This window comes from Sturnus vulgaris, chromosome Z, assembly GCF_052056855.1.
Source record: "Sturnus vulgaris isolate bStuVul1 chromosome Z, bStuVul1.hap1, whole genome shotgun sequence".
Lineage (NCBI taxonomy): Eukaryota > Metazoa > Chordata > Aves > Passeriformes > Sturnidae > Sturnus > Sturnus vulgaris.
In genome coordinates this window covers 33593078-33608773 of record NC_142283.1, presented here as the reverse complement: position 1 = coordinate 33608773, position 15696 = coordinate 33593078, and the positions used below count along the sequence as shown (strand labels likewise).

Here is a 15696-nt window from a genome sequence, read left to right as displayed (position 1 = left end):
AGATTCCTTCTCTCTCTGTCAGAGTGGTAGTGCACAGGAAGAAGATGGGAGCAAAAGGCTGTTTACGGCAGCCTCCGTTTTGTCCCAGGGGACCCTGAGGTGCAGTTGCTTCTTCCTTGAGGCTAAATTTAGCCCCTTTCTGCATATCCCTGAGCAGAAGGATTGTTTCTCCCTTTTGGTGCCACTGACTCTGGTTTCAGAGAGGTGACAAAAATAGTCCTGGCTGGCATGCTATGCCAGGCCTTTTGCAGTCATTATCTCTGCAGTGCTCCAGGACTATTTTAGGGGAGGGGACTGCTCCAAAATGTTCCCAGAGCCCTTCTACCCCTGAGCCAGCAATGCTGGATATACCCAGCAGACTGCTCCCTGCTGTGGACAGTTAAAACATCACAAGCTTCTCTCTTTTCTTTTGGGCAGTCACAGGTGGATGCCTGATGTGAAATCCCAGACCTGACCCATTCTGCCTCTGAGAAGAATCTGCTGCCCATTGCAGCATGAGTGGTGAGGAGCTGGGAGCAGCTGTGCAGGGCCATCAACACTGTCCACTGCCCCACACCTCCTGGGATGCATCCAGCTCTGGCAGAGAAAGGGTTGTGGCTTGCCCAGTGATGGCCACGGGCAATGGGATGGGGGATTGGCAGGGAGCCAGCCCACTGCATTCCAAGCTCCAGCCTCCTGGCTGTGTGGGCCCCCCCCCCCCTAGGAAAAGGCCATGAGCAAGCAGCTAAGATGACAAGTTTGCATTACCAGCTGGACCTGTGGAATTGCACCTTTGAATTGTAGGGAATAGGTCTTCTTTTTGACCTTTTGCTGTCCAGAGAGAAAAAGCATAGGGGTATCCATCTGGCATGCTCTTTGCAACAGGGTTGAGCTAGACCAGTTGCCCTAAGCCTGCTCTTCCTTGCATCCCATGCTTTCAATGAAGTGCTGTCTCTGCCTTCTGCCAGAGCCCTCCACCACCTCCCCTCCAGCCTCTTTTGACTAACGTGCCATCTGCCTTGCCAATATGCACTTGGAGTTAGCAGCAAGAGGTCTCTCAGCAGCAGGACTGATCCTGCACAGTGCTGGGTACAGGCTATTGGCCTCTCTTGAGCGCTGGCAAACCTTCCCCCCTTTTGTGCAGCCTTCAGAGAAGTGAGGACCTGCAGGGTCAGGCTGTGCATGGCTTTCTGAGAGCTGTGCTGTGAACAGTCACGATCCTGTACCAATGTGCTGATGGAAGGGCTGAGCTCTGCAGGTGCCTCTCTGTTCACAGCAGGACTCAGACCAAGCTGATGGAAAGGGATTCAGTTTCTCTTTTGATTTTTCTCTTGTGGCCCCTCTGTCTTTTCTACTTTTCAATTCTCACAGCATAGAAATGCATCTGCAAGGGTAGCTGTGAACTGGGTGTTGTCGCTATACTGAGAGTATACTCCCTTTGCATTTTCAGGAAAAGCTTGGATTCCCAAGCAGAAGCCAATGGATCCCGTTTTGGAAAGTGTGACTCTGGAGCCGGAGCTGGAGGAAGCCCTTGCTAATGCCTCTGATGCAGAGCTCTGTGACATTGCTGGTAAAATAATTTCACAGTAATAAGGGGTGCAAGCTGTGCAACTTCTAGGGGTCATTTTGTTCTCTTGTGTGAAATGAGCTATTGCACTTTTTTACTGTTTATCTAAATGCTTCCAGTTCTGACAGAATTTATTTATTTGTTAAAAAAAGTTACTCTCAGCCTATGTGATTTAATGAGCAGTTGGACCAAAGCTGAGGAGCGAGAGGAAGGGTTTATCTATGGAACAGTGTGTGGTTTGATCTCTTCCTTTGTCTCTACCACTGACTGTTGCTAGCTCCAGCCTGTACATTCAAGAGAACAGCTTTCTTCAAACCAAATCTTAGGAAACAGTCAAGCAGACACAGTGAGAATGTGGGTTTCTTGTGCAACCTGTTAAAGGATCTGTCAGGTTATAGAAGTCTTTCAGTGGACACTCAGGCCTGGTGGTTGTTAAGGAGCTTTTTGAACACATTTTAAGTGGTGAATTTCTTGTGATTTGTGTGGTCAGACAGATGACAATATTGGTATGTTGCTGAACCTATCGAGTGGCCTTTGCTCTGTGCTTGGGATAGGACATGCCTTGGCCAAAGGAGCACATGGACAGCCCATGATACTTCACAAAGCTCACATGTGCTCTGCTGGTCCAGCAGTCAGTGAATATTTCAGTGATACTGGCTTCTTCTTCCACTTTTGTCTTCTTCAGGTTTCCACACTCCCTAGCAGTATCCTTCTTGCTGAAAGCGTGTAAGAAATTCTGTAGAATAACTACACCAACTAGACATCATCTACATAATAATACCATCTTTTGGCTTAGAAATGTGTTTCTGCATTAATGCTCCCAAACACATGTACCCTGGCCAAGCATTGCATCTCTGGAATTTGCTTTTTTACTGTTGATCCTCAAGTCCCATAAAGACCTGTCCTATAAAATCTGCCTTTCTAAGCTGTGCAGCAATCATTGTCCCATGGAAATGCTGTTCACAGCAGCTTCTTCTATAGTTGCTGGGAGAATACACTTAAGTGGGAGCAGGAATACTGATGTGATACAAACTGTGCTGAAATCTCAATATTGACAGTGACAGCCTTGCTCCTGCCTGCTTAGCAGGATTCATTTAGCAGGAGCTCATTTTGCTCCTCCCTGTTTAGCAGGGATCATTGAGAGCTGTGGTGTGTTGCATCCATTCCTTGGCAAGGCCAGGAGGGTGGCTCCCAGTAGCCCTGGAAGGGCTCCCATGCCTTTGATCAGCTGAGGGAGACAGAAGTGGAGTGCCTTCATTCTGCCTTGAGTTCCTTTGGAGAATACACCATAAGCACCAGACTTAGAGAGAGTGGGTCCCTCTTGTCTCCCAACACAAACCTGAGCCCCCAAAATGCATGGTCATGACAGCAGATCCTTGCTTCTCTCTGCAGTCTAGATATTCACACTCTGGCTGCTGGAGAGGTTTCATTGTCCAAATAAGCTGTGATCTGGGGACTATCTGTGTTGCCAAAATGCTGAGCCTTAAAATTACTTTTCCAACCTGTGTTGCACCCCTGAAAATGCCATCTGTGAGAAAATGACAAAGAAAAGGGCCAGATAAAATACAAACAAGCAAACTTGAAGTGCTCAACCTCACTCAGATTTTCAGATGGAGACTGCTTGGCTCTGTGAGATTCAGCTGGGAATGTGTTAGTGGCCATAGGGAAGTTCACTGACATGCTTTGCTGCTGGCTGTCCAGCCTATGCAACCCATAGAGTCACTATAACAGATCCTATTCTTGTGCTGGGCTTCAAGGATACCTTTCTCCTGCAGATTCCAGCTCTTCTTGGCCAAAGTGACAGAACATGGTGACAGACTGGTGCCAACCAAATCTAAGAAGTGCCTTTGTGGTGACAGGCTTGGATTTTAGGGAGAAATTTATTATTTTCGCATCTGTATCTATCCAGAGATCAAGACTTGTTCAGATGTGTCTGTTTTAACAAGTATTCATGTGTCTGCATTTTTCTTTAGAAAGTTGTATAGCTATTAAAAAATAAAGTTGTTTATTCAAAAATAAATTTTCAAACTTGATCTTTCTGCGTATAGCAGGGTTACTTTTAGAAACGAACCCTTCACCCAAAAGTTCCTAAGCTACTGATTTCTTATTGGTCATTTGCAGCTGCCAGGAATTTCACCAGAGTCCCCAGACATGGCTCAACTTGCATTTGCATATTGGCTTTGCAGTCTTGAGTCTGAGACCAACATTCTCTACGTTTTGACCAAGCCAGCAGAGCTTTAGCTTCCAAGAGTGAAAACACAATGTGCATTGTTTTGCTTCAGGTGACAGTCTTGCTGCCTTGTGGCTGGAGCACATTGGAGCACTGTTGTATATTTACGTCAGCTGGGGGGCTTTGTCCTCCCTTTGTATGTTTTTCTGTGCTTGTACAGGGAAAGGTAGTGTGCTGTGTCTTTTCCTGGTTCTGGAGCCTCCAATAAGTCATGTTCTCCTGTTTCTGTAGCCATCCTTGGCATGCACACCTTGATGAGTAACCAGCAGTACTATGAGGCACTGGGGAGCAGCACCATCGTGAACAAAGAAGGACTCAACAGTAAGTGATTTATGTTAGCAGGCTGCAGTGCATGGCTTTGAAGCTGCTAGCAGAGGCGAAGTGATAATTATTTTTAGGCTGAAGGTTAGAGCTGTGCATGTCAGAGTAGCCTGTGATAATGCTGGGGCCAGCTCTGGTGCATCCTTGCCCCGTGCCAGCCAGTGTAGTCTCAGCCACTTCCCTGGTACCATCTGGAAGCCAGTGCAGCCCAAGGGAGAGCCCTGTGCAGGCAGTGTGCCTTCTGTCACCCAGATTTGGACTGTGCTGGGTGGCCCCAGTGGAGTGGTTTCTCATTGTGGCTGTTTGTCAGGTTATACTTCCATCTGTCATACTTCCATCTCCCATGCCTCCATCTCTCCACTTCTGGAAGAGCAGGAACACACTCAAAAGATAGTGCTACTCAGAATGCTTTCATTTTCACATCTTGCTTTTCACCTGCAGGCGTGATTAAGCCCACACAGTACAAACCAGTTCCTGATGAGGAGCCAAACTCAACAGATGTGGAGGAAACTCTGAAACGAATACAGAGCAATGATCCTGACCTTGAGGAAGTCAACCTTAACAATATTATGGTATTTGCTCCTTTCTACCTTCCTGTCTTATTAACAAGACTAAGTATCTGATGCACAGAAGGCAGACACAGTCTGTTTTGCTGCACAGAGCTGTATCATAACACCGAACGTAGCCAGACAAGAAACACCAGTGCTTCCCATCTCCACTGTGGGCAGCATTGTGGGCAGATTGGATTGCTACCTGGTGTGGAACAAAGGCCTGGGGTTGGTAGCAGGAAGATTCCTCTAAGTGCCTAGAAAAATGGAGCTATGTTGAGGGTAGTTTGGGGAGATCCAAAACTGTCTGGTTAAAGCCATTTTAGATTGCTCTAATGATTTAGACAGGCATATTCGGTGGAGGGAATGTTGATGTGTATTATAAGATGGTGGGAGGAAAAAGGTTTCATAATCCAGACACTTGCCATGAAAATAGGAAGAAGCCACTCTTCTTGCAGGTGTCTCTATCTCCCACCCATCCCAATCCCACCTGTGGACTCTTGCTTCTTGTAGAAAGTAAGTCAGGACATAGCACCACTTCTTATGTTGCCTTTGGGACATATGCATACACTAAAAAACACAGTTTCTGTTTCATGTGGTCTATTGCTAAACAGCAAGAACATGATTGACTGCATGTGCACATCAAAGACATTTTTGCAATGCTACCCACACCTTTCTAAAGCAGAAATATTTTTACTCCAATGTATTTGATTCAGGCTAGTGACCCCATCCCTTGAAGACACAAGACTGAGGATCTGGCAAGCAGACACTATTTTTGTGTGTTGAACTCATGACTTTGGGATGGGGCTTGGAGAACTGGGAAATGACAGTGGAGATTCTAAGCTGCTGGGTGCCATGTTATGGTTCTGTGGATGACTTTGAGTATAGGTGATTGCACATGGTGAGACCCAAATGGTGTGGCAAGAAGTCCAAAGTGAGGATGCCACTTACAATTTTAAGTGAAAATTTCCATTCTCTGAAAAGAGTATCTAAAGTTCTTCATAAGTGAAAAATGCTGATTTTGAAGGAACTCAGAAAAAGCGGTGTGGGGTTTTTTTCCTAGGTTGAGACATAGCATGGCAAACGTTAGCCTGTAAGATGCTAAAAGCAGTCAGGGGTGTTTGTGATTTGTGATACAAGGAGATCATCTCAGTCCTTTCTGGATCAGTTTCTGTAGGTGGAAATTTTCGGCATGTGACATGAATATTTCTCAGTGCTGCCATTCGTATCAGAGAGCGCAGGAGCAGTGCTTTGTAGGCTCACAGATCCTGGTTACAAACATCCCTACAATGCCCGTATTCCTAGGTAGCTGAGTTTCTGGGCAACTAAAGAGCAGAGATGTGGCTTCAAATCAAGGCAGTGAGCTTTCTTTCAGCAGAGTACAAAATAGGATGAAGATACGGCCATGCTCCTCAAAATATGCTGGTTATAGCAAGAGAACTTGTAAAAACATTTTTCAACTCCTTCCCAAATTACTTCAGTGCATTTGACCTTGATGAGAAGTTAGAAGTATCTTTTACATGTATTGCATATTCATTGCACACAGATGATGGCCTAACACATGCTTTCTGCATTTCTTGTCACAGAATATTCCTATACCAACCCTAAAAGCTTTTGCGGAAGCGCTGAAAAACAACGCATACGTGAAGAAGTTCAGCATAGTTGGAACCCGCAGCAACGATCCTGTTGCTTTTGTAAGTACTGTGAGTTCATCGTCCCAGTGTTGTGACAGGAGCTGTCCTCGGGAAAGGTATTGTCAGCATTATTGACTGACTGCTTCTGCACCTTGTGTTGTGTTTTGCACATTCCACCATTCCACACCTCTGGCTGTTTGCTGCAGGTGCTTCAGTTTCAGGGGCACAAGTGGAAGCCAGCAACAGACAGGCTTTGGTTCCTTCACTTCATTTTTTATCTGTGAAGGTTTCAGGGTGCAGTCCTTTAACTCATGCAGACTCAATTTGTCCTCTAGGACCTCCTGGAAAAGGAACGTGAGACAACAACTGATGTCCTAGCAGCATCTTCTAAAAGCAGTTTGTCTCTCTCTCTCTCTGGAGATTAATTTCTGTTGGTACAAAGTTGTGCACACCTGCTGCTCCCCTCACACACGTCTGCACGAGCTGTCTCTCATATTCTTTGTGCAGACCTGCAGAAGTAAGACTCTGCATCTCCTAAGGTGTGGCCTCTGTAGGTGATAATGGGTCTTTCTGGCTGCTGTGAGTGATCTTAAATATCAGTGGGGATGCAGAGAGGAAGCCAGTTGTTCTGCCTGGCCTTGGTGCTGCCTTCCAGGCTGCATCTTTGCATCCTTCTCCAGCACCATTTTTGTCAGCTTTTGCTCTTAGTCACCCAGGTTACCCCTGCCTACCTCCATACACACACACATACACACATGTGCACACGTTTCCTGCTAGAAAAAGAAACTTTCTGGAGGACAACTACTGCTCTTAAATTACTTCAGGCACTCTGGACTGGGGAGAAAGCTTGTGCAGGCAGGACAGGTGCTTTGTCAGAGCTTGAGGGGTGCTGTGCTGGGTTAGGGGAGCTGTGGGGCTAAATGCCGCGGGTGCTGGTCAGCCCTGCCGTGTGGGCATCATCTTCTGGTTCTTTTGTTTCATGATGTAGATGGATCCACCCTTGCAGTTTTTTTGAGGTGACATGATCTGATCAGATCTGGGACATAACAAGCATTCCAGCCACTTCTGATCTTACCCACTAAGAGAAGCAAAAATTATTAATATGGTTGTGATGCTGCTTGGGAGGACACCTTGGATGTGGAGCATCCCTTGTTGTTCAAGACAGATGCTCCTGCCTGGGAGTGTTTTAATGGGAAGCATCTCAACCCTGTGCAGTGCAGGCAGGGACTCATCAGAATGGAGACAGGGCTAATGCCGGCCAGCATCCTTGTCATACCATGCTGGCTTTAGAAGAGGGACAGATGAAGCTGTCACAGGGCAGCTGCAGGTGTGGACTATCACCTTTTGGGGTAGCCCCAAGTATTTGTCCATGCAAGATTTTGCTGCAGCCTCCAGCATGCTCAAGAAACCCCATGCAGCAGCAGGGAAGCCCCTTTACTCCACAGAGAGCGCTTCCGTCTGTGCAGTGAAACTGTGCAGCATGTGGGATCCTCCAAGAGTACTCTGGAGTTGAGGGGAGCTGAAGCCCTGCTGCCCTTTGGTTCTCTGCCCCTGCCTGCCTGACTGCCAGCTCTTCCCGCTCACCTCTGTCCACAGGCCCTGGCAGAAATGTTGAAGGTCAATAGCACACTGAAGAGCCTGAACGTGGAGTCAAACTTCATTTCTGGGTCTGGGATCCTGGCTATTGTCGAAGCACTCGAGGACAACACATCACTCGTGGAGCTGCGCATTGACAACCAGGTAAAGTGTGTGTGGGGGACAGCTCTGGTCAGGTGAACGTGGCCTGCATATAGGCCACTAAGTGTGCCATGATACAAAGCCAGGGGCAAGTGTAGCTCCCCAAGAAACCCAGAGCCTGAAGCAGCTGAGCTATGGGGAACTTGGAGACAGCTGACTGAGAGACCAAAATCCTGATTTCTCCAGATGTCCTTTAGCTGCTAATCTGACCAAGAAATAAAGTCTTTGGTCAAAAGGACTTTGGGAATATCTGGAGGAGCTGGAGCCTCTCAGCTTTAGCATGTGCACAGGAACAGGCCAGGGGTTTGTTTTACCAGCTCCAAGTCAGAAAGGGACACAAGTCCAGAGAAAGGTCTGCAATCTGCACCCCTTCCCTCTGAGTGCTTGCTCTGAGTCACCCTCTAGGCTGAACAGCTTGCTTTTCTGTTTTATGTTTTCAAAAGAGTCAGCCCTTGGGCAACAAAGTAGAAATGGAAATCGCAAATATATTGGAAAAGAACACCTCCTTACTGAAGTTTGGGTACCATTTCACCCAGCAAGGTCCCCGGCTTCGCGCCTCCAATGCCATGATGAGTAACAACGACCTGGGTGAGTCAGGCTGGCCACAAGCTGGGAAGCATGGGAAGGTCCTGTGGGCAATTCCTGGTGGGATTAGGGCAGAACTGCTCAAGGATGTGTATGAATTAGAATGTGCCTCTTGAAGGGCCTGATGATGCTTTGCTGCTCAAGGAGGAAGGCAGCCTTCACCAGCTGGTTCCTTACTGCAGCTGCTGTCAGCCAGGCAGTGTTTTTTGCAGAAACAGTGGGTATTGTTGGGAAAGAGCAAGAGCCGCTGATGCTGTTCAGTAGAGCTTGTGATACAGGATGTGGCACACGGGCTATGAGCTGCTAGCATTTGTGATTCCTGCCAACTGCTTGTCTTCCTCCAGCTTCATTTCCACTTTAACAAGGAGATGAAAAGTAGTAGAGTTGAACTTTGACAGCAGTTAAGATTTGGCCCATCCTCTTCAGCAAAACAAACTGGAACTGTTTCTAGGAATATGTGGAAAGCCACATGGCTTTGAGTTATCTGTATACTCTCATTGAAGTGATCAGAAGGCCTGTGAAGCAAAATGTGGGCAAGTCTGCAAACTGCCATTTCAGCCAAAGCATGTAGCAGAGCCTTTTCATTGCTTGGCTACAAGCTGCTGTAGAGCACTGGAAACCAGGCCAGCAGAGCACTGCTGGATGCAGCTAACACACCCACCACACTGTACTCAGCAGCTGTCATATCTTGGCAGATGATACATTTGTTGTTTTTAAAAACAAATGAAAAAAAACCCAAAACTATCTTGCTTCAGCTGGTATGTGCTCCTAGGAAGCACAGCCAAGCACAGGGGTATGTCCCAGTTCTTCAAGGATCATACAAAATACTCCATACCTGGTCACTCGAGCACTGCACTGAGAAAGGCTTGGTATTTTCTGCACTTTGGAACAGAGCATGATTTTTCATGACTCTGCAGCACCTGGAGTTCAAAGTAGTGAGCTCAAAGATTTAAAATCTAGTAATTTGATTGTTCCTGCTGTTGAGAGGATGAATTCACAACTTGCCTCCCATGTAAGAGTTGTGTATTTTTCCTCCTTGACCACTAATATCTGCATTTCTTGTCTGATTTGGTCCTTGTTTGCAGCTCGTATTCATCGGTCTGATGGTCTCTGGCAATAGCATCTCAGCTCTACACCTGGACAATGTATAAGTAAAGAAAAACTTAAACTTAATTTTCCTCCCTGTCAGAAATAGCTCTCTGCTTCTGCTCCACTCCAGTGTTCTTGCCTGTCAACTGATGCTACCAAAACATGGTTTTGGTCTCATAGCTTCTGTTCCCTAAGATGCTCTGTGTGAACCAACTGTGAAGGCTTTTATGTTCATCCTCATGAGCTAACTTCTGTATCCTCTTTATATATTTTTGTTCTGGCTTTTTTTCCTCATACCTTTCTTGGAAAGTCATGAGTGTAGGTGTCAAAAGGTGTAAAACAACATTTAAGACTAGGTATGAGACTGTTTTGGCTATGTTAACCATGATCAGAGGACTGCAGCCCAGTGGCTTAGGATAAGAAGAGGTTTTTTTGTTTGGGGTTTTTTTTTTATTTGAAGAAGAAATTTTTTAATTTGAAAAACTAGCAAAGGAAAAACTGTGACATCTGTTTCCTGCTGTCTCTCCATCAGTCAGATGATGCACTGGCCAAAGTCCAATTACAAAGACAAACTGTGAAATATAATTAACTACAGAATAAGGGAGGTAAGGCTGAAAGTAGCTTCTGACCTTAATAATGCATAGTGAGAAAAACCTCATCTTCCTTGATTTTACTGTGTAAGGCTGTACCTGCTGCTTAAGGCAGGAATTCAGAAGCTGCTGCTATCCTGTTTCTTTCCTGGCAGAAAGTACATCTCTCAGCTCCTTTCTACAGCTGTTAAGGCAAGCCTGCCATCCAAATTATCCCATTGCCAAGACTAACTCCTCTTTCTTTTATTTTTCAGTGAGGAAGAGAAGACTTGCAGAGGTGAATGGGCCTATTTTTCCTAAGTGCCGAACTGGAGTGTAGTTCCTGGCTATGGAGGTCATTCCCAGTGGTCTGTGCTACACTGTGGAAATCTAAAGGCAATAAGTGCCTCGACAGAGTATTTGTGGTGCCTCTGTTCTGTTTTATGCACTAACAGTTGAAATTAAATAGTGGCTGTAGTTTTTATGAAGATTTTATCCAGTAGGACTGTTGATGTTTTCTGTAGAGTTGGAAACTATTCAAGCCAACGTGTCAATTTAATGCAACCTCAATTTAGAGTACAATCCAGAGTTAAAGGGGATTAATTTTTCTATAACTTTCCTGCACGGTGTTTCATAAAGTTAGGATGTGGTATGCATGAGTGAAAGATACAATTGTTTCACACAAATTATAGAAGTATTAAAAAAATACTTTTATTTTATTTTTTTTCCAAAGTTGATCTCAAGTAACTACAGAGGAGTAAGTGTAACAAGCACTTTTAACATCTGGAAACATGGCTAATTTCAAGAATTGTAAATTAACAATTTTTTACCAACATTTGCTGAATCATTTAACTGGAGATGCCGTTTCAAATGCATCAAAATGCAAAAAACTGATTTCCACCCCCTGATTAAATGGAACTTAAGGCCACCAAATATAAAACAGAGTCCCAAAAATCAAGTGGTTTATATGAATGAATATATTTCAATCCCATGCACGTGTGAAGAAAAAAATAGTCATTCTCAGAGATGTGATGCAAACCCTAACCCCCAGAGATGGGCAAACTAATCAGCAAATGAGAACCTCTTCTACTCCCCATCCCTTCAGTTTCCTAACGTTAAAAGTGTTTGTCCAGATATTCACTGGAGACAGGTTGAATTCTCTCCCTTTGCTGTTTTGTCTAGATGACCATGTCCATTAATTAAATTTTGTTCTGCTAGGAATGATTTCTTTTACCGCTATCCCTTATGTCCACATAAATGCAAGAATAAATGTTCTGCCCTAAAAGAGCTATGAAGTGAAATATCCCAAATCTGAACTTAAACTATGTACACTACGTCTCACAGCTTTTTGTCAGTGTACACTCATCATCCAGCCCCACAGGCTTGTGCATCTCCCAGACCTGCAGTGGACTGGACCCAGGACATCCAAAACTCCCACTGTTAATGTGGGTGGGATCCTGCTCATTAAGAAGTCTCCAAGGAAGAAGCATTGCTGTACTCAAATCTTAATCTTGGGCAGATGACACACCCCAGAAAATGTTCTCTCTTGCTAGAAATCTGCCTTTAAATTTCTGTTAGAGTGAAGTTTTTCAGCCTTTTATATACATTCTGGCAAAAGTCCCAGAGATTTCTTCAGAGCTTGAGCACAAACGCCATTGATAACTTAGCTCTGACCAGCAAAGCAGAGAAACACTATTCAGCAATGTGGGAAATGCACTTGTTGCTCTTCAACTCTTAATAAATGTGCCTGTGGTGTCATATAAAATGCTTCACTATAGCTTGTTTCCTCCACTGTGCAAAAAATCAGAAAATGAAAGTGGAAGAAAAATACTTGAAAATATATTAAAATGAAAAAAACTGGCAGACTTCTTGTCTTCTATGTGCACTGTGAAGATTTTGAAATAACCAACTACATCATCAAATTAGAGCCACACACTTTCAACTGAGCCATCCACTTGGATTTGCATGACACAGGCTCAGCTCTTCCCTCAGTTTCAGAATGTAAATTAATCTTATCTTGAAAAATCCTGGTGGTACTAAGAAGCACAGCTATGCAAGGAGATGCATCTGAAGACCAGGGAGCACCACCATGGATACTACTCCAGCCCTTAATAAAAAAAAAGATAAGAACCTTGCCCGTGTTTCACTGTAGCAGCAATCATATTAACCTTGCAGCCCAAAGGTGTATTAAGCTGTCAAGATCATTCCAGGTTCCTTGGCTGATCCTCACAAAGCTGTTTTGCTGCAGGATGCATCTGACAGCTGAAGGTGTTGCAGCAGAGAACAGGCAGTGCTGAGGCATCAGGCTCTATGGTGGAAGGGTTTAAGCTGTGCAGCAATGGAGCTACAAAATTATGATACTTAGGAGCAAATGTATTCCTGGTGGGCCCAGCAGCTCTCTGGGAAAAGGGAGGAAAAACCATCTGCTGACTGCAGCATCTGGCAGTTACAGCCCATCCTCCAGAAAACTCTTCCCTCTCCTGGAGCTCATGTGCCTTCTCTCAGGCATTACCACTGAGATGCATGGATGCCACCACATAGCTTTTCACACAGCAAGTCTTTATTTGTATTAATCTGACAAAACTAACCCAGAAAACAGGACAGAGAGCCCTTATGGGCTAACTTGCAAGAAGGAGGCTAACACAGTCTCTTATCCCCTTCTCTGCTCTCTGCAGCAGAGAGAACATGGCTTTATGGGAATCCATCTGTACATATTAAATTCGTCTCCTCCCTTGTCTTAGTGCAGCAAGGACCAGAAGAGGCCTCATGGCTCCCCTCTGCCTTTGAGGTAGAATCTCCAGCTCTGAGGAGCTCTCAGGAGAATTGTACCTTGTAGCCAGGTCTACCATGTGGCAGACTAGGTTTCAGTGTTTATCTGTGCAGAATCAAGCACCTCCAACATAACATGTTAAGTGTATTTGTGCAGGACTTAAAAAAAATTATAATGGAAGCACTAAAGGTTATCATAGATGTTTCAGAAATTTACATATAAAATATAGCTGTTGCCATCCTGTACTGCTAAGCAATACAGAAACAGCATTTCAAATGGATTACAGTGTTCCAGACCTGCTGATAGACTGAATTACAAAATTGTGTTCTTTTTAGCCTAACACAGGAAGATCATGGGACACTCCCCATCAGTGCTTTAGATCAGACCCACAAGTGGAGCTTGCATGTTTCTTCACAAATACTCCAGTCCTCAAAACCACAGAGGTTAACTAGCCAGCTGGGACTGGGAAGCCAGGGAGACATTGGCACTGCTCATACTTTTGCTGAAGGTGTATACTGATAGGAATTTTCTAATTTCTTCTCAAGAATGGGTTGTTCAGAGATTTACTAATAAATACTATACTAGAAAAATTCCTGAAGGAAATATTTCTAAGCTTCAGGGTTGTGCCTCGTTAATGGAACTGTCATGAGGACAGTTGGTGAACTGTTAATTTCATGGTAGCAATACTGGAAGCAAGAAGAAATGTTTGTCATGGCTTCAGTGGACCCAATGCCCATGTATTTAAGTTGCTAGTCAAGCCAACAATGAGGCCTTGCTGAATTAATAGCACCATGAAGAGAAAGGTACAATCTATATGAAAATAACATAGCCCTGTCATTAAGCAATTGCAGAAACCTAAGAAACTATTTTCTTGCTTTTAAAAGCATTTGCCAGTAAAAAAGCTCCAAATCTAGTGACTTTGATGTCCTAAAAGCTTACTGTTTGGTTCCCAGGACAGTAAATTCCAAAGACATTTTTCAGTCAAGACCCATCTTCCACACTATTAATAAATCCTTTCTGTACCATTCTACAGCATCAGGCACACAATACAGCACGTGGGGCAGTATTGTAATCTCATCTGCTGTAGGTCCCTTCAAAGACAACTTCTCCACTAACAAGTGCTGGAAATTGCATAAACATCTTGAAGCTTTTAAAAAACTCAGCTTATGCTTAAAAAGCACCAATGTTCCCCAGAACTTGAATTATCTAACTTGGATAAATGATCTTGCAGTCTCCTCATAGCTGTTGCTGACATTTATGCACACATGCATCACTAACAGTGTCATGATGGTGATATTTTGACAGTCTCTCTGCTCCCCTCTTTGTGTGCTTGTTTCAACATGCTTCAAAGCTGTCAGGTTTTTTTAGTGCAAGCAGAGCTGAGCCCTGCAAATTTCATACACTGACAAGCTGAGGGGAAAAAACAGTTCCCAGGGAGACTGAGCTCTAGAAAGAAGATTGGGTTTGCTGTTCATCCTGCATGTCACACAAGTATGGCTGGGCAAACAGTATCTCTGGGCCTTTGCTCCAGCTCCTTATGCTGCTTTCAGACAGTTTTACAGGAAAGTTAAGTCAGTTATTTCAGGTAACTTCACCTTGCTTCTTATTGATATAAAGCAAGAGCTGCAGGTCGATGGCGTGCATGTGGAATATATATATTCAGGATCAAATCTGGTCACATATCCACACCAAACTGATAAATCTGCTGTTGCAGACCTTACTACACGCTATTGAAGGAGATTCATGATCCTTGGAGAGGTCAGACAGGTTGATCTCCATGCAGGAAGAAAAAAAAATGGAATTGTTCTTGAATTCCTTCAGTTTCTTTTGAATTGTGAGCAGTTCTGTCACACTGCAGATACTCTGCTCCAAAATCCCCATGGTAAAGGCCACACTACAAGACTGTACCCAGAGAGAGGAATTCTGTAGTGCTGGTGATGGATTGGGCACTCCGGTAATTTACAGGCAAGTAATGGATGGTTTCCAGGGCATATTCTATGTTTAAAGGCAGCATATGAACAAGACTTTCCAAGCCAACATATTTTCATAATTTCCAAATCCAAATGATTAACAGATAGAGAACTGGTTACAGAAGCCTTTCACATGAGCACATGCCAGATTAACCAATGAAACAGCTTAATCTTTTCCTGTGTCCAGCATCCTTGGTGAGACATGTTCAATTGGTACCCTTGGCCGTCTCCTTGTGCATTCACATTCCTCCTTAAGTGTCTGTCCTGAAGCCCTTGAAGTCACCTTGAGTGCCTTCTCTTGACAAACAGGACAGCAAGCTGTAAGACCTTTGTTGCAACAACTTGGACATGTCAGGACAAGCTGCCGGCAGTGCTGACTGGAACAAAGTTTATACTGGTCCCACAGCACCCCACAGTATCTGCATGCTGGAGGGAGGAGGAGAAGAAAAAGTTAACACCCATACTGCTCTGGCTGTTCTCTTGCACAGGGCTTGCCAAGGCACCAGGGGGCTGCCAGCTCTCATTTAAATGGCTATTATCTTGCAGGTTTTTAATTCCTGTTTAGCTTGATCTTCTAGAATCTAGTTCATTTGAAAACATCATTTTGGACATACTTAAGATACTTTTCCCTCTGGAAAAGTGGAGAGTGCTCACTAGTGCTTTCTCTAGTTCTGAATAGACAGATTTAGAGATTCTT

General features: G+C 44.5%; 2 protein-coding genes across 8 annotated transcripts in view; one reads left to right on the top strand and one right to left on the bottom strand.

The window, feature by feature from the left end:
- Window positions 1–12122, top strand: part of TMOD1 (tropomodulin 1) — a 26473-nt gene extending 14351 nt beyond the window's left edge. For 3 of the 6 annotated variants that reach the window (XM_088156825.1, XM_088156824.1, XM_014888146.2), the window contains exons 4-10: window positions 1430–1549; window positions 4008–4097; window positions 4539–4669; window positions 6232–6339; window positions 7876–8019; window positions 8460–8604; window positions 10535–12122. In XM_088156825.1, the coding sequence (XP_088012951.1) occupies window positions 1430–1549; window positions 4008–4097; window positions 4539–4669; window positions 6232–6339; window positions 7876–8019; window positions 8460–8604; window positions 10535–10599 (803 nt within the window). In that variant the 3' untranslated portion in view covers window positions 10600–12122. Of the gene's footprint in view, window positions 1–1429; window positions 1550–4007; window positions 4098–4538; window positions 4670–6231; window positions 6340–7875; window positions 8020–8459; window positions 8605–9686; window positions 9753–10534 lie in introns of all 6 variants that reach the window. The other 3 variants (XM_014888147.2, XM_088156826.1, XM_088156827.1) reach the window with 2 other exon arrangements.
- TSTD2 (thiosulfate sulfurtransferase like domain containing 2) overlaps window positions 10946–15696 on the bottom strand; it is a 15678-nt gene continuing 10927 nt past the window's right edge. For both annotated transcript variants that reach the window (XM_014888121.2, XM_088156823.1), the window contains one exon: window positions 10946–15425. In XM_014888121.2, the coding sequence (XP_014743607.2) occupies window positions 15166–15425 (260 nt within the window). In that variant the 3' untranslated portion in view covers window positions 10946–15165. The remainder of the gene's footprint in view (window positions 15426–15696) is intronic.